Below are 17485 nucleotides of genomic sequence, written 5' to 3' on the forward strand. Positions count from 1 at the left end.
CTCGTATCACTCACGCGACACGTACGGGCGAATTGTACGCGCGAATGATAGCAAAATTACATCATTTTGATATGAAAATGTAAGTTCAAATAATCGAATCGAATTCGAATTTATTTAATCAGTTGAGGGTTGGTCTTGCGCTGTCCTTGCGGAAGTGCACGGCTTCTTAATGTGTATTATACAACGGTTGCTAAACTAGTCTTCTAAACGGTTGTCTAGTTGCTAAACGGTTGCTAAATCGTAAAATGTTATTAATTATGGCTTATTGCTATTAATTGCTTGTGTTTTGAAGAACCCAGAAAGGAAACTAGAATTGAATTACCCCAAGTATAGGGTCATAACATGCTATACACAAACACGTTGAATTCAAATTTAAATAAAACAGGAATATCACGATACCATGTCGCGCATTCCTGGAGATAACTATTCGCTTTACGTGATTTCATGAGAGATGACGCAATTATATAAATGAACTATTATTACACTTAGGGATAATAATAGATACTGATTATTTTAATTAGTAGGTAGAAATAAAGACTTTCAATTTCAATCAATTTAATTTTCAATAAATCAATTACTGCTACTACTACCTCTACTACTACTACTACTAGGTACTAGTTGTCTGAAATAAAGATTTTATTCATTTATTCATTTAATTAAATCCTTTTTTATTTTTCGTTAGGTGAGTAAACTTTCATCCCTGCCTGGGTCAGAAATACCTTGAACTCAATTCGAACTTTCCAAATCTTTCTCGATTTCATTTCATTATGACATGCAATACCGGTAAACTGGGATTACTTCGACTTGTGAGAAACTGTTAAGTTTACCAACCACATAATTAAATATTTAAGCTCACGATCAAATCTACTTGGCGCCGTTCTGTGGAGCAAGAGCTGGGTGTATTGGGGATGGGGTGGGAGGAGCCCCAGCAGGGGGTAACAGGATGCCCATCATCCCTAATAATAATGTATGAGCGAGCGACATCGAGAAATGTCGACTTAAAATCAAAAATTTCAGTTCTGAAATAATATTGTGTTGCCTTGTGTGCTTATCTAAATTACCCATAACACAAACCTTATTGAACTTAATTTTCTCATAAACTCATTTATTTATTTTAATGGGTTAAATATTTATAGTAATGTTGGGTCTTTTAACGTATAGTCACCTGCAATAATATGTTACTCTTTGAAGGCCGCAAAAATATGTGACTCGCTCTTATCGCTCTACAAATAAGATCGTGTCAGATATTTTTGCGGCCTTCGTTGTGTAACATATTATTGCAGATGACACTACCATAATGTTTACAGTATCATAATATAGAGATAATTAATTATAGAGTTAAATATTAATTATGGGTTTTTTGCTAAAGGACACGAGGAAAATTTAAACTGTTGGAGGATAATGTACTTTATCCTCGAAGAAGTAAAAATGCCAACCATTTTGTAGCTCATTTGTCAGTCAGTGAGGAATATGATGATAGGCAGGATGTATACGTTTTTTGTGATATACAGTATTGTAAATCTATCACCAACCGTATCGTCAAGTGATACCGTGAGTGATAGAAATGTAAGAACACGTGCCCCTGAATCCTGTGCATCCAGTACCGGAAAAGGTATTATTTTCTATCTACTCTGAATTCACTTATACTTTACTTTGCTGGCTCACCGACCCGAAGTGGATCTTGGCCTCTGACACTAAATTTCGCCAATCGTTCCTGTCCTACATGTGCGATCCAACGCTATTCAGCCAAATTTGAATTGAATCTAAAAAAAAATTTAAAACAAAAAGTTGACTTTGTTATTCTGGTCTTATACATACTTACAGAGTACAGAGATTTTTGCATATCTACAGAAATCTTACTAAGAATTGAGCAAAATAGCATTTCGTTACCATTTAATTCGTTTTTCTTTACTAAGATTGTCTTCATTTATTCTAATTCCTCTATTTCAGGAAACGGCAACATACCGGCTTATTCTTTGTATATATTGGGAACTATATCAATACTCTTACTTATAGTATTGATAGCATTAATAGTATACGTCTTCGTAAGGCCCAAGTTCCAGAAGTTCAATATAACCACACAGCTGGAAAATGGGTGCACGAAATGTCAGAAAACATCTGATTCAAAAAGTGAAAATGAAAATAACCAATCCCTAAAAAGAATAGAGACTAAAACTAATATAACAAATGATTTTAACACTCTTCGCAGTCCTAAGAAACCAGATGCTTCAAGTGATAAGTCTCCAAAGTTTAACAAAGGTGTGGTTACAGATTTATCTTATATTTTACCTAATCAGATGACGTCAATTTGTAAAGAAGTGTTAAAACGTACTGATGAGAACGATTCATCAAGCAGTCTTCAAAAAATTGATCAATTAGCAAATGAAGGAAAGCATAAGAAAGCAACATCTTCAAAATGTGCATCAACTCCGTCTTTAGATACTTATGACACCCTTCCAAAAACCTACTGTGGTAGAAAACTCAATAAACAGAGAGGTGGAAATATCAAGACTAGTGGCACAGCGGGCAAAGGCAAACCAAAACCAAACTGTGATATATATGACTTCCCTAAAGAGCAAAATTCTTTATACGATTTTCCGAAACGGGACGATGGTGTTAAAATTAGTAACAAAATTGGTGACAATAATCCGGAATCAAATTTAGAAATATATGACTTTCCTAAAGAACAACATTCTGTTCACCATTTACCGAAGTCAAATGACGGTGTAAAATCAGGTGATCCAAATCCTGGGATATATGACTTTCCTCTACCATCTAAGCATTTTAAACCGAAATGTAAAACCCCTGACTATGATCAGACAGAGGATATTTCAATCGAGCAAAGTGCTATTGAACCCGAATGTATAGATGACAGTACAGATAACATTTACATGAATGCAAATGACATAGGAATGCAGTGCCGGATTAACCCTTAAGCAAAATAAGCACGTGCTCAGGGTACCACGTCTAGGCAAAAAACGCGCAGCCTGGTATTGGCATTGCAGTCGTAGTGGAGTATGTGCATGAAACTTTTTGTAAGTACGTGTACAAATACCCATCTAAATAACGAAGGGTCGTAGGAGTAAGAGAGTGAGGGCACGTAAGAACCTTTGATATGACTTTACGTGGAGGCCCTCAAGCTCATGGCTAGGGTTTGCACGACGGATCCGAAATGTATGGGAATATCCGCGGATCCGGATCCAGATCCGGATAATTCCATACATTTCGGATCCGGATTGCAAACCCTACTCATGGCCAAAAAATCTTGCCATTAGGCTTGCGGCCATCCGATTTTTTTCAGCTCAAAATCTTCTTAGTGTTAATTACATGAAACTCTGGCGAGGCTGTAACCTGCTCGAATTTTGCCCCGCCTATCACTAAGTCATTTGACCAAGCTCATTCAAAATAAAACCTAGAATTTGCCATGCACCCACCTTTTTTAGTATAATAAACATTTGAAACTTTCTGTGTGTTTTTCTTTTACCGTTTTTATAATGATAATTATATACATTTATTATAATATGTACAAGGACCTGCGCGTTGGAGGGTCTAAAAAGCCCTTAATTACTTTAACAAGGTATGCATTTCTGAAAGTCCCAATATACCAAAGGAAAATCAAGATTTATTGAATAAAAGGTATCCAAATATTTTGTCTTTATATAATTTTCCATAAATATTATTTAAAATAAAAGAAATTGGGCGGCAAACTGCTTCTTTCTTGCACGATTATCCGAGTGTCATGGAAAATAACGAGTGGGTATTAAGTTCAGCCCATACTTAATAAAATTTAGGTAAGTAGGTCAGGCTGGCAGCGGCGAGATAACAGGCGATCGACTATTTTCTCGTACATGACACGTACAGCGAACTGGAAAAGTGCATGAACACATTATGAATGGAACTGATTGATAAAGTGTCCATTCACTTTTATAGAGTATGTGCGGAAAGAAAAGAGTCGTGGAATATATGGGGCCCAATACATTCCACGATTCTTCTCTTTCCGAACAGACTCTAGCTAGGTTTACATGTAGATGTACAATTACGCGAAAAAGAAAAATCGATCTAGCTAGGGCATTTTTGAGTTTTTATATGTTTCCGAGCATAGCTCGGTCTCCTAGATATTTAAGATTAAGAGAAAAAACGCGTATAGCAAACTCGCCCGCCGCAGCTTGCTTTTCGCTATGTTGGTGTTGAGACTGCCTTAGTATATCACGAACAAGTAAGTAAGTACTTACATGAAATAAGGGACCTATGACGCATCTTCGTGAGTTGAAAGCAAGTAGTTTAACATACCTATGCGTTAAAACCTTTCATTCTTCGCAATTTATACGAGTACCTTCAGTCACGCACGAAGCGTCAAACTGCCGTATTCGAACTTCAAGATATTCACAAGAGACGACACGTACTCCATTCTAGATACGTTATAGTTTAGATTTCAACTAGTTCTCTTTTGCAGCGCAATTCCGGCAACCAATGTCACTTTTACGATAGATCGTGTTAGATATCTATTAGATGTGAATTAGATCTCTAAGTAATATCTTGTGGAAATCGTTCAAGAGTATCTCCAGAATCGCGAAAATGTCAAATTTGACAGGTTAGATTTTAAACATATCGTTATCGTATCTTGGCGATGTCTGAAAGATAATATCTAATAGATGTCTATTACAAAATCCGAATCGGGCCCAAAGAGTCGATAACAATACGTTGCGCAAATGTCTCCATAAACGTCAAACCAATCGGTAAAGTATAAATGTGGGGGAAATTGCTTTCTTTGGTAGTACTTAACAAAATTTCGGGAACCTAATGGATATGTTTTCTTGGATAAGGAGAAAGTATTGCTTCGGAAATGATACAGACGTTTTTATTGGTTTTCAAAAACGTGGTCCTTGCTTAAAATAAATGTGTTTTTCATACCTCCTATTCAGAAAAGAGCTTTTTCTTCCCTGCTAGGAGGGATCAAAGTGGCACTTTTCCTCCCTGCTAGGAGAGAGCAAAGTAACACTTTTCTCTTCTAGCACACTATTTTTACATATTTTTGCACATTATTTTTTTAGCTTTATCTGTTTAAGCCAGGGCTTGTTAACGTTACCAATTCACATTATAAAGTAACGTTACTTAACGTTAAAATCATAAAAATACCTTATTACCGGTAGTAAATGGTAACGATACTTGATAACTTAACATTATTATAACGTTAGCTAGTTAACGTTAATTTTACCGGTAATTTTACTTTTTATTGCAGGGCTTGTTAACGTTACCCAATTCACATGATAAACTAACGTTACCAAACTAACGTTAACACTATCATTCTTTAGGCTGATATTTGCTTGTAATTTCATACACAATTTTAAGGCCAGTAGACCTTATTGACCATAAATACGGCAGGGCTTCTGTCAAATTGAAATAGAATCAGTCAAAATACATTAAAGATAATTATGTACGTTAGTAAAACTCAACTTTAATTCTAGTAGTTAAAGTTCATAGTCTTTTGTCATTATTCTTTATGTTTATCAAATGAAAGAGGTGGTATTCTACTTGTTTAAGATCTTTGTCCAATATGCATTGCGTCTCACTCTCTCATTAAGCAAAATGTGAGACGCAAATACACAATGGACCGAGATTGGACAGATAAAATACCACCCGGCTGTGTCGGAATATATTTGCCAAAATAAGAAGGTTGCAAAACGTCATAAATTAGTTTGTTAAATATGATGGTATAGCTAATTCGTTACTTGGTCGGTTTATATTAGGTACAGGCGTCTTTGATATAATATACGTCAAGATTATATAGGTTGGATAATGTCTTGATTTTTTTTGTGAAATATGGAGGTGTTGCTGAAATGTAATTTAGTCGGATTATATTAAATGAGACACCTATTTATTGATGTTACTGCTTGCTTGTAAAATAGTCTGGTCAGCACAGTTCATAATGTATGAGAGCTCTACATGAATTCTCACACCAGAGATTTTTTGAGATGTGATAACCTATGTTGCAAATACTATATTTAAAAAGAAATCTCCACATAATATGTCACATTCTTTTAATAAATCCAAACTATTATTAAAATACAAAAAATATATCAAAACATGAATCCGACACTCGAGATTTTAATATCATTTTATTTTACATTTCCAATTTCCGTTTCATTTACACCCAATATTAAATCTTTTTCCGTAATAAAATGCGTATATAATTACTGTCATCATCTGTATTTATTTTATTTCTTTAACCCCTTATACATAAACGCGCTACAAACTTCAATTAGCTAATAATAGTAATAATCGTTTGTCCTTATCTGTCACTTTAACTTATGTATTTGTAAGTAAGGGATAAACATAATTGAACTAAATCAGGCCCGTAAAGTTTATGAATAAAGTGGTTAATCTTTATTGCACAAAAGAAAAACCTTATAGTACAAGAGGCGGACTTAATGCCATAAGGCATTCTCTACCAGTTAACGATGGCTTGTCCTCCGGGCCATTTGATCGATGACCTCCTTTGATTATTTATTTTTAATGGACGCCAAAATCCAGACAGGAACTTCGATTTTGACATTTACCACAGTAATGCGGTCGGTAGCAATGTGGCGCTTCAAAATTGCTGCAGTCGACTGCATTGCTGTAGAAAACGTGAAAAAGGTCATTCAAAGGGTAATAGGGTTATATACACCGCGGGGGTTATTACCCGAAAGATTTAAACCAACGATTTTAGATCCTAATTAGAGTATATAAAGTTATATAACACATAGTCCAAAAACCCTTAATTTAAGAGATATTAATTATTTAAAACAAATCACAAGTTAAAAAATCTCAATTCTAACACACCCTTATGCGTGACGTAGCCACCAACTAATTTTACACGCAGACGCACTAACTGCATGGTTATTAGCCAAATTCGAACTTCTAACGAAATTTTGTTCTGTTCTCAATCACGAGAGTGCAAACTATTTACCTTCACGATAACTGGGTGATAGTTTGACGAAAATGACGAAATTGATGTCAAGATATGCGCAAGATAAAATCTTTAAATTTGATTGACTGTAATAAATAAAATTCGCCATGCCGCATTATCCTCCGGCTCATTTAGCGGATATTCACTTTGTGTACGGATTTGGAAACCCGAAGAACTATGTGCTTTCGGCACGACGGACCCACTTCAGCCTCGTTCCCAGTTCGTAAATTGGCTAGACGAACAATACCCTGAGAGGTGGATTGGCCGTGGAAGCAACGTCCTAACCTGGCCCGCCCGGTCACCCGATTTAACGCCATTGGTTTTTTTTCTATGGGGAACTCTGAAAGATAAGGAAGGAATACTCAACACCAGTGAAGTCTGGAGAAGAATTATTAATAAAAATTCGAACGGCTTCCGAAGAAATAAAGAACACTTTTGTAAACCTAAATAATGAAATCCGTTTAAAATTAAATCTTTGTGCTGAAAACGGTGGTACACACTTCGAAAACCTAATTCATTCTTCTTCTTCAACCTAGCGTTTTCCCGGTCTAGCGCCAGGGTCCGCTTTCCTGCTCAGCCTTCTCCACTTTGCCCGGTCTTCGGCATCCTCAGGTGTGAAAACCTAATTCATTAAATTAATAAAAAAGCGTAATTGTTTAACATAGTTGTTTATTTTACTTTACTCAGTATAAATCAACACATCGAGAATTTAAAATACGTACTGATAAGCATGATCGATATTTTAACAAAAGGTCATTCATTGATTTTAACAAAGTAATCATCCCTTTCCAGCTGTAGTATGAGTTAAAACAATAAGAGACATGATTTCTTTCGGATATAATCATGGTTAATGGCTTTGGTTATCTCACTCAAAGGAAAAGATTTTATCGCAAAGTTTCAACAATAATAACTGCACTGTACCTACTGTTGTAGTAATTAATAAAGTTTTGATACATTTTGTGGTATTTTGAGGTGCCAATCAATTGAAATAATTTCAACGTAAACATGATCCTAGACATAACTTGACACTTCTTGTCATGGAACACATGTCACTGCATTCGCCGTGCATCGTATGATATCGGAGTGATTCGTGAAATGTCATGCTCGCTCTCTGTGTCTCTACTTGAGATTAATTAAACTCGCTCACTCTCTGAATAAAGGTTTGTTCACAAAGAAGCGGTAAATTAATATGATTTAATTTGTACTGAAATAGTAGTTTAATTAAAATATATAATTGGACCCATGTTGATATAACATTATTTACTCGTACTGTCGTCAAAAATACGTGGTTTAAATCTTTCGGGTTATTAAATCCCGCGGTGTATAAGATGAAATGATGCATTAATAAAACTTTAGTTAACTAACAATATTATATTAAATCATTAACAACTTTGACAGCACGATCTCTTCGCAGGTAGGTGCTCTACAAGGAGTTTATATTACAACATTATTTCCAAGAAATAATCTCTCATTATTAAATTATACAACGGGACTTAATCGCGTATCGTTGTATAATTTAATAATGTGTAAAAATCGTGAAAGTTTAAATCAGTGTAATCTCTCATTGTTACGAAAATGTTGGTAGGGTGGCTTTAGGTTACTTTTCGTTCATATCGTCTTGGATATGGGTGAACATGGTGTTAATACACTCAGTATCAATCAACCTGTAAAGATATTGTAGCCTGGCCTTTTCTCGAAAAGTCTTCTAGAAAAATTTACGCTCATGTCGTCTCGGATATGAGTATATTTGGTATCAGTGCATTCAGTATAATATCCTGAACACAAATATATGAGATGACAAGCGCGAAAGTGGTGAGGGTAGTTACTGTGATGCAAAGTTTTTACCATTTTTCTTTTAAACATACCATGTGGGGTACCAAATGAAAGGGCCTTGTGAGTAGATCACAAATATATAACATACTGTAACACTTTTACTACTTAATCCAACAAATTATTTGAAAACGTTCAAAAATTTCACAATGAGTTGATTTCCAACTGCTATAAATTGACTAAGATAACTTGATCCCAAGTTTCCTTGCAATTATACGTAATCGAGAGCCAGGCTCATACTAGTTCTCATGTCGCGATGCGCTATCGCTAACAAAAACTAAGCGTTACGAATTGCTGACATTTGCTTCTTTTAGTTTCTCTACTCAAGCATCGGATGACAGGATCGTTGAAAAGGGACAAACATATCCTTTGACGTTACGTTACTCTTCTCGTGAATTGTCAAATTTTAAAATTCGAAATTAGCTTTGGAATTTGTCCGGGTGGCTATTCGAAGTATAACTTGGTGGACGGTACTTACTAACCAAATAAGCTTGAGATCCAGTATCATAGATAGTTGTAAGACTTTAAGGGTCTATTTATATCTGACTGTGCATCCTGTATTCTAAACGTTTTGTGAATAGATATAAAAATTGACACCTATCATTTTTCACATAAACACAGACACTTTATGCATTGAATTATTAAACCTTAACGCAATGCCATAAGTCATAAGGTATATTTTCCTAATATACCTTGATGCTAATTCGAACTTTGTTATAAAAGATGTCATTTTATATCATTCGCGCGTGCATTTCACTCGTACTAGATGAAATATGTATTGGTGCGAGCGAGACGGTTGGGCGAATGATAACAAAATGATATATCTTTTTGACATCTTAAACAAAGTTTGACTTGGCCTCTGTGGAAGCCTGGAAATACAGCATACTTCATTGACTTTTTATGCTGGAAATTGATTTAATTATTGCGAGAAAAATAAGTATGTAGTCTTCAATAACTTGTACAGTTATGTACTGCCAAAAAACTAGAAGTGTCCATTAATTGTGTAGAACATTATTTGCTGTTTGTTTCCAAAATCATGCTGCTATTCTGCGAATATAGCAGTTCCTCGGGCAGATAAATTAAACATGATCGAAACAAATACTATTAAATTAACCACAATAGTAAACTTTTCTCTCAGTGTGGGATATTCTCGGTCATGGAAAACTTACAAAATTATTGTTTTTTTCATTAAATCTATAATTAATATTATTGTCGGGAGAAATTCTGACCGTGTAGTCGTATAAGCTTCATAGCCCATTCTTCAAAAAAATTCTAGTTAGAAATTACTGTTTAGGTAGTATAAAATAAAAAATAAAAAAAATGTTATTTCTAAAAAACGGGAACAGATATCAAGTTGTTAATTCGCAGACGGGTATTCAATATGATATATAATTCACCCGTGTAGAAACATTTTACTGTGCAATTAATGTAACTTTAACTTTATATTGACTCCACTATTAGTAATTCGGTATTGTTAGATTACAAAGTAATCTGGGAATCGGTAATCAGATTACAAAGTAATTTCGAGTAATCGTGGAACCAGGAATCAATTACGAAATGCCCATCTCCATTTAATATGTCTTTGTCTCACGGAAGTTTTGTTATTAAAATTGCCCATCTCTGCTTGAGAGTGAATGAACATTCGCTCGATTGTCAACGATGATGGCACCTATCAGTTAATCAAACGGTAAATAAGCAGCTGTTAACGTTACCTACTAACGTTAACAATGGTGTATCGATACCTTTGACTTAACGTTAGCTCAAATTGACAGCTGCTAACGTTACCATTTTGTTACCGGTAAAGAGTAGTATAACTAACGGTACCTGGTCTAACGTTAGTTACAACTTAACGTTAAATCTGTCACCTTGTGGTAACGATACCAACTTTTTAACGGTATTTAAAGCCCTGGTTTAAGCATCAGCTTGCGTCAACACTAAGATTTTTTTTATTTAACTCATAGTTGATGTGAAAAGCAGTATGTGTCACACGGTATCAAAATTATTTCGTCTTGGGCGTTAACACTTGAATCCCTCATTACGCTCAGGATTCTACTTTAGAATCTCTCTCTACGTTCGGGATCCTATTGTAGAATCCATCGCTTTATTCAGGATTCAATGTACGCCCTTGACGGAAATATATCATTTTGTTCCTTTGTACATCACACAACACAAACTACTATTGATGGGTCAACCAAAGTAAAATGTTACAAATATAACAAATATTTGTATCTATTTACAACAACGATTCGATTGTTCAATTGCAAACGTTTGTGTATTTATTGTAGAGTCATAAGGAAAATGTGAAATGTGTCATCATAATTCAGTTACTTATCCTCTAACTAGTGAACTACAGTAACCATTTATTAATCGGTGTGTTAATTGTTCGCCCGTCTACAAGTTATTATATTGTCTAGTTACTAGTTTGGCATGATGCATAAGTTAAAATTTGTGATATTAGGTTCATCATTACCGTTTTGTGCTTCAATGCCATGTCCACCCTGCCCTAAAAATGGTAAGTTTTCGATTTTTCACACCTATGAATATATATTAGAATATATAATTAGTATATTCTTCATAATGCGGGGTTTTTCTACAGGCATCTAAACAACGTTCTTATTGTTTTAGTAATTGATTCATTTCGAGTAGGTACTTCTTTGAATAGGGTGCCTTAATAAACACCTAATAAAGTAAAATGTAGGTATGTACAGAAGATAAATATTTTTATTCTATTTTAAGGAAATGACTTCAAGATTGTTAACTTTATAGATTCAAGCAAAACTACTTAGATACATCGATAACATTCAGAACTCGGGAACAAATATTCGTGATGAATGAAAGGATTTGAACCCGGGACCTACTGCTTCGCAGGCAGGGTCCCCACCAACTAAGCTAGGTGACCGTTATGATGTGTCTATGCCTTTTTTGTTTCAGAATACAATAGAATACCAGCATATATCCTGTATATATTAGGATTCATGTCGATACTGCTTATTGTAGTGTTGATATCATTAATATACGTGTTATTGAAGACAAATTTCCTAAAACGCAAGCATACCACACAACCAGCTGAAAATTTTCAAGATGCTCAGTGCCCAACGTGTCAGAAAAAACCAGCGAGAGGAATACACTTGGAAAAGAATAACGGTGATTTAAAAAATGAAAAAGATAATGTTCAAGTTCGTACATTAAAAAGACAAGAGAGTGAAGTAATAATAACAAACGACTTCAACACTCTACGAAGTCCTAAGAGATCTGATGCTTCGGGTAATATTTCTCCAAGAATTATCAAAGTTGCTGCTAAAGATTTACCATATATATTACCAGAACAAATGACACTAATTTGCAAAGAAGTCTTAAAACGTGCTGCTAAAAACGATTCGATAAACAGCCTTCAAAACATCGATCAGTTAGTAAATGAAAGCAAACCTAAGGATGAAATAGTTTTAAAATGTGCATCAACTCCAGCTTTAGATTTGTTTGACACTTCTACAACACCCCACAGTGATAGAATAAATCAATTAGATAAGAAGTGTTCTACAGACACAGGAGATACAACATCAAGCATTAGTAAATCAGATGAAGGTTTAGAAAGTAGAAGTAATTCAGGAGATGACAAACCAGAACCCAGTTTGGAAATATACGATTTTTCTAAAGAATCAAATGACATATACGATACGTTTCCAGGGCAGAAAAGTATAAAAGTAGAGAATCTATATGTAACACCATGTTTTGAAAATGAAGTGTCATCTGGACATTTTAAGCCTAAAGAGGAAAAGCATAATTATGCCGATATAAAAGATATTTCATCTGAACAAAGTACGATTAAAACAAAGTGTATACATTACAATGATTATGATAATCCAAAGGATGCAAATGAAATAAACAAAATGTACATAAACGCGAACGACGTAAAAATGCAAAAATTAAATTAATTAATATGAAAGTTTCATCTTGTATGCATCCCCGAGGAGTCATACAAGTGAAAATGTAAAAGTTTGTATGTAATGACGATCGAATTACGATGCTTAATCACGAAAAAACAATCGAACAAAATTGGATAAAATTTGGCACACATATTATGTTAGGTGCATAATTGCATATCCTTCTCAATGTTTGGTTCACACATCATCCAAATTTATTTTAGCTGTTAGTCGAATAAACGCTCGAGATGTTTCGATCCAATATTCTAGGATCTTCGTCTAGGAGCAACGACTGCGTGCGCCTTTACTGACCGAGACGTAGATCCTCAAAAATCAGATCGAAACATGTCAAGCGTTTATTCGACTTAATAATACATGAGAAGTTGAGTACCCTTTTACATTAACATGTTCGAGTGTCAAGGGAGTTTTTTAGTCGCGTGTGTGTACAAAATCAGTTCAAATTCAGAACCATAACAAATCGTTAAATCTTAATCGGTATCCATAACAAGGCATTGATATGCATGAACACGTTTTTCATATTGTAATCAGTTGTAGAAATTGTTTGATTAAAAACTCCGGGATAACACATTTGAGCACATTTATTTAGGGCCGAAATATTTGTCTTAAACCTTGTACATATTCAATTTAAAATTATATTTAGGGTATGTTATGCTTAATCTTTCTAAATTAAAGTAACATAATGTAAGATAACTTAATAAACTTATTTATTGGTGAATCATGTAAATAAATTATCCAGAAGCAATGTTAAAAAGTATTTTAAGTTTGTAATAATACATCTAAATAAGAAAACCCAATGTTTGATATAAAGGAAAAATTAATAAAATTCAGTCTCTTACGAGTCTCGAGCTAGTTATTCCAGGATACCCAGCACCCTAGGGCCTAAAGAATCAAGGAGTACAAACACTCGAAAACTATAATATGGACAAATCGCTGTTTTATAATTTTATTTAGGTACTATTATGTCTATTATTATATTATTTTTAAAGCTATTTTGTACGCCATTGCTTTTTGTGGCGTTCGCTTTTAAGCCTAAATTCCATACCGAGGATCTTACATTTTTATTAAATGTTAGCATCTAGGAAGTAGGTTTAGCGAGCTGCAGAAGTACTTACCGACTTTAATTCCATTAATAAATTATTACGAAGTTTTCAATTTCACTCGCTAGTGTGTAAAATGATTATATTTTGATTTAAAACGACATAAAAATATACATATATAATTATTGAACTTCCTTACCAAGTTTTAAGAGAAATCGAGAGTTTTAATCGGTTGATAAATGCGGCCTGTACAGGAAAACATTCGGACATACGAAATAATTTTTGCCCAAGCTGTTATCTATATGCACAGATTATGGCATTTATCGTGAATGGTCTCCATCATTCCGTTATTCCGATATTCCGTTTGATGGTCTAAACCTGAACAAGTGTGCAGAGGATTAACCTAATTGCATAATGTTCTTGTGTAAACTAAACTAAACAACTACTCGGTTGGAAATCTGAACCCTTAGTACGAGCGTTTGCGTTTCGTTATGTCTATTTTCGTAAGGGATTTTGAACAGAGCGCTAAGCGGGATGTTGTGGAAACTCAAAATCCCATACAAAATGACACTTAACGCAAACGCGTACCTACGTTACGTTACGCTATTGAATAAAATGTACACTAGGGGTACTGAATGAGATCTTTAGAAAACTAATGTCTACCATTGGTTAACATTTCAATGCAGGGCCATGGTCCCTATACACATTTTTTTTTTCAAATTTGGGATTTTTTATGTTGTTTCTACTCAGAATCATGAGCTCTTTTGATCCTAATAGGAGAAAAAAAGTGTCCCAAATTTTCCATACATTTTTCGATCTTTCCATTCCGTGACCGCCATACAAAGTCTATGAAAAATGGTAACGGAATGGGAACCAAACCTTGGGACACTTTTTTTCTCCTTTTATTTAGGATAGAAAGAACTCGTGATTCTGCGTAGAAATATTATAAAAATTCACAAATTAAAAAAAAAGTGTAGGGGACAACTTTAAATAAAATGGCCCCATAGGAAAATACGCACGCATACGCATTAGGTACCTACTGCTGAAACAAAAACCGCATACAATAACTATGGATAACCTTTAGTATCTCCTGCAACATCCCCCTTCCCCCCAACAGAAACGTCTGGCAACGTTGTATTATAATTAGTTACATAATTTCCCTGAATACCACACCAAGCCAGGAACTCATTAACTTGCAACCTTCAAGTGGCATGCATTTTTACCTCCACAGACGCCTGGACCCAGCAATAACGATAGTGTATCAAAGTAACTCGTGAGTCGTGACTTTCGTAGCATCTGTCATCCCGATACATTTTTACTTTTCGTTCGGCATTTGTCGATGTACGATTGTCACCTTGGCTAGGCCCCCAGCTGGGCTAGCACATGATTGGCGTGACAGTATCTCGTGGCGAGATTGCCCGTCCCTCTTTTAATAACACAGTTAGAAAAAGACGGGTAGTCTATCTCGCCGCGAGATAGTGTCGCGCCAATCCTGTGCTAGGGGTGCTGGTGTTTCTGTTAACAAGCTATTATCAAGTTTCGTTGCTCTCATAATCATGTAGCATTTTCCGGATCTAGCTCTTCGTCTATAAAGTCCCCATAGCTGATTGTATGTGGCGGGCGGGCGAGGGCTGCTCGCGACGCATCCGCTGAAGCGGAAACTGAGTGACGCTGTCACTGAGTACTTAGATGCCAGCAGATAATTGGCGCATTGTTCGATCCACTCGAGCCGAACTGTCACTCGCGTAAGCTATAATTATTTGAAAAAAAAAATGAGAAAGTGGGTAAACGATGTTTATGTGTGCTAAGGTTTTAAATCATAGCTCTAAAATCTTCGCGTTAAATCCATGTTTAATGCTAGTTGTTTAATTTGACAACCCATAAAAACAAAGGACGATCGATTTGCCGCCTATTTTTGTCACATTGTCACATAAACAATTGTCTATAGTTTTTTTTTTATTTACGGTTCGTAATTCAAATGTTTACGAGTGGCCAGTAGTGCAGTGTTGCCTATGTAGCACATAAAAATCGCATCCTTTTCTCATTTTTCTTTTCAAATAATTAAGTATGTTTTTTACAAGCGCAAGCGAAACTTGAACTTCCGATTTCGCCAGGCAAAAGGGTTCAACATTATTTAGAAACAACACTGGCACTGTACTATAACCATAATTTAATAAGTCTCAGTTCCGGCGGAACTCCCAGAAGGTGTAGTGGCGATGAGAAATGTTATTTCAGCCCACCTGGTGCCTATTTTTAGGGTTCCGTAGCCAAATGGCAAAAAACGGAACCCTTATAGATTCGTCATGTCTGTCTGTCTGTCCGTCTGTCTGTCCGTCCGTATGTCACAGCCACTTTTCTCCGAAACTATAAGAACTATACTGTTGAAACTTGGTAAGTAGATGTATTCTGTGAACCGCATTAAGATTTTCACACAAAAATAGAAAAAAAACAATTAATTTTTGGGGTTCCCCATACTTCGAACTGAAACTCAAAATTTTTTTTTTCATCAAACCCATACGTGTGGGGTATCTATGGATAGGTCTTCAAAAATGATATTGAGGTTCCTAATATCATTTTTTTCTAAACTGAATAGTTTGCGCGAGAGACACTTCCAAAGTGGTAAAATGTGTGTCCCCCCCCCCCTAACTTCTAAAATAAGAGAATGATAAAACTAAAAAAAATATATGATGTACATTACCATGTAAACTTCCACCGAAAATTGGTTTGAACGAGATCTAGCAAGTAGTTTTTTTTTAATACGTCATAAATCGCCTAAATACGGAACCCTTCATGGGCGAGTCCGACTCGCACTTGGCCGCTTTTTAGCCAACGTGACGGGTTACAGCATCTCTAGGGTATACTGTCGTTGGTTTACTGGAAGGGTAACCCACGTGTAATGTTTACTGCGTGGAAACCTAAAGGTAGGGCTAATGCTATTAGACTACTTGCGTCAGAAGTATAGCAATAAAGGTAGTTTTTAAAATATTTGATATTTAAAATACGAAACTAAGTAGAAAATTGGAAATAAGAATATAAAATAGTAAATACAATTGGAATTCAATTTATTATATTTAATATAAATAAATGCCTCATAAGTAAGCAGATCGTAATAATAACTTAAAAATTTCAGCCTCAATTGTACCTAGTCTATGTATATTTTAACTAAATCAACGTTATATTAATTACCTACTTCAGAATGTTAAGCCAATCAAACACAATAAATAGTATCAGGGTTAATCATTCTGACCTGAGTTTAAAATGAAGCGATCTAATTTACATCACATAGGTACTGGAATGCTCACACAAAAAATAATATTTTCAACGAAATTCAGCATAAGGACACAACATTACATACGAATAGACAGTGGAACATAATGGTAGAAGAGATTTATAGAAACGATTGATGAGTTAAATATTCCTTGTATAACTGAATGATCATTTAACAGTTTCTTCTCGTTGTTACAGACGATGACTTCCTTAGCCCCAAACGGCACACTGCCATCTTTAGAAGAGAATTCAACAGACAACGAATACACGCCGTACGGCGACCGTTTGGAGACTTACCTGGTGCCCGTGATATTCGCCATCATCTTCGTGGTTGGGGTGCTCGGAAATGGAACACTAGTCATAGTCTACGTCAGGCATAGGGGCATGAGGAATGCACCGAATACGTAAGTTTACATTTTATACTTTTTAGAAAAAAAGGTATTATTTGGAATACGGTGACG

The 17485-nt window shown here is 35.2% G+C and overlaps 1 protein-coding gene across 2 annotated transcripts in view; it reads left to right on the top strand.

Annotated features, from left to right (window-relative positions):
- Positions 1-17485, top strand: part of LOC134654125 (neuropeptide CCHamide-2 receptor-like) — a 115413-nt gene that overhangs the window by 64612 nt on the left and 33316 nt on the right. For both annotated transcript variants that reach the window (XM_063509569.1, XM_063509567.1), the window contains exon 3: positions 17223-17428. In XM_063509569.1, coding sequence (XP_063365639.1) covers positions 17226-17428 — 203 coding nt within the window. In that variant the 5' untranslated portion in view covers positions 17223-17225. The remainder of the gene's footprint in view (positions 1-17222; positions 17429-17485) is intronic.

This window comes from Cydia amplana, chromosome 14, assembly GCF_948474715.1.
Source record: "Cydia amplana chromosome 14, ilCydAmpl1.1, whole genome shotgun sequence".
Classification (NCBI taxonomy): Eukaryota; Metazoa; Arthropoda; class Insecta; order Lepidoptera; family Tortricidae; genus Cydia; species Cydia amplana.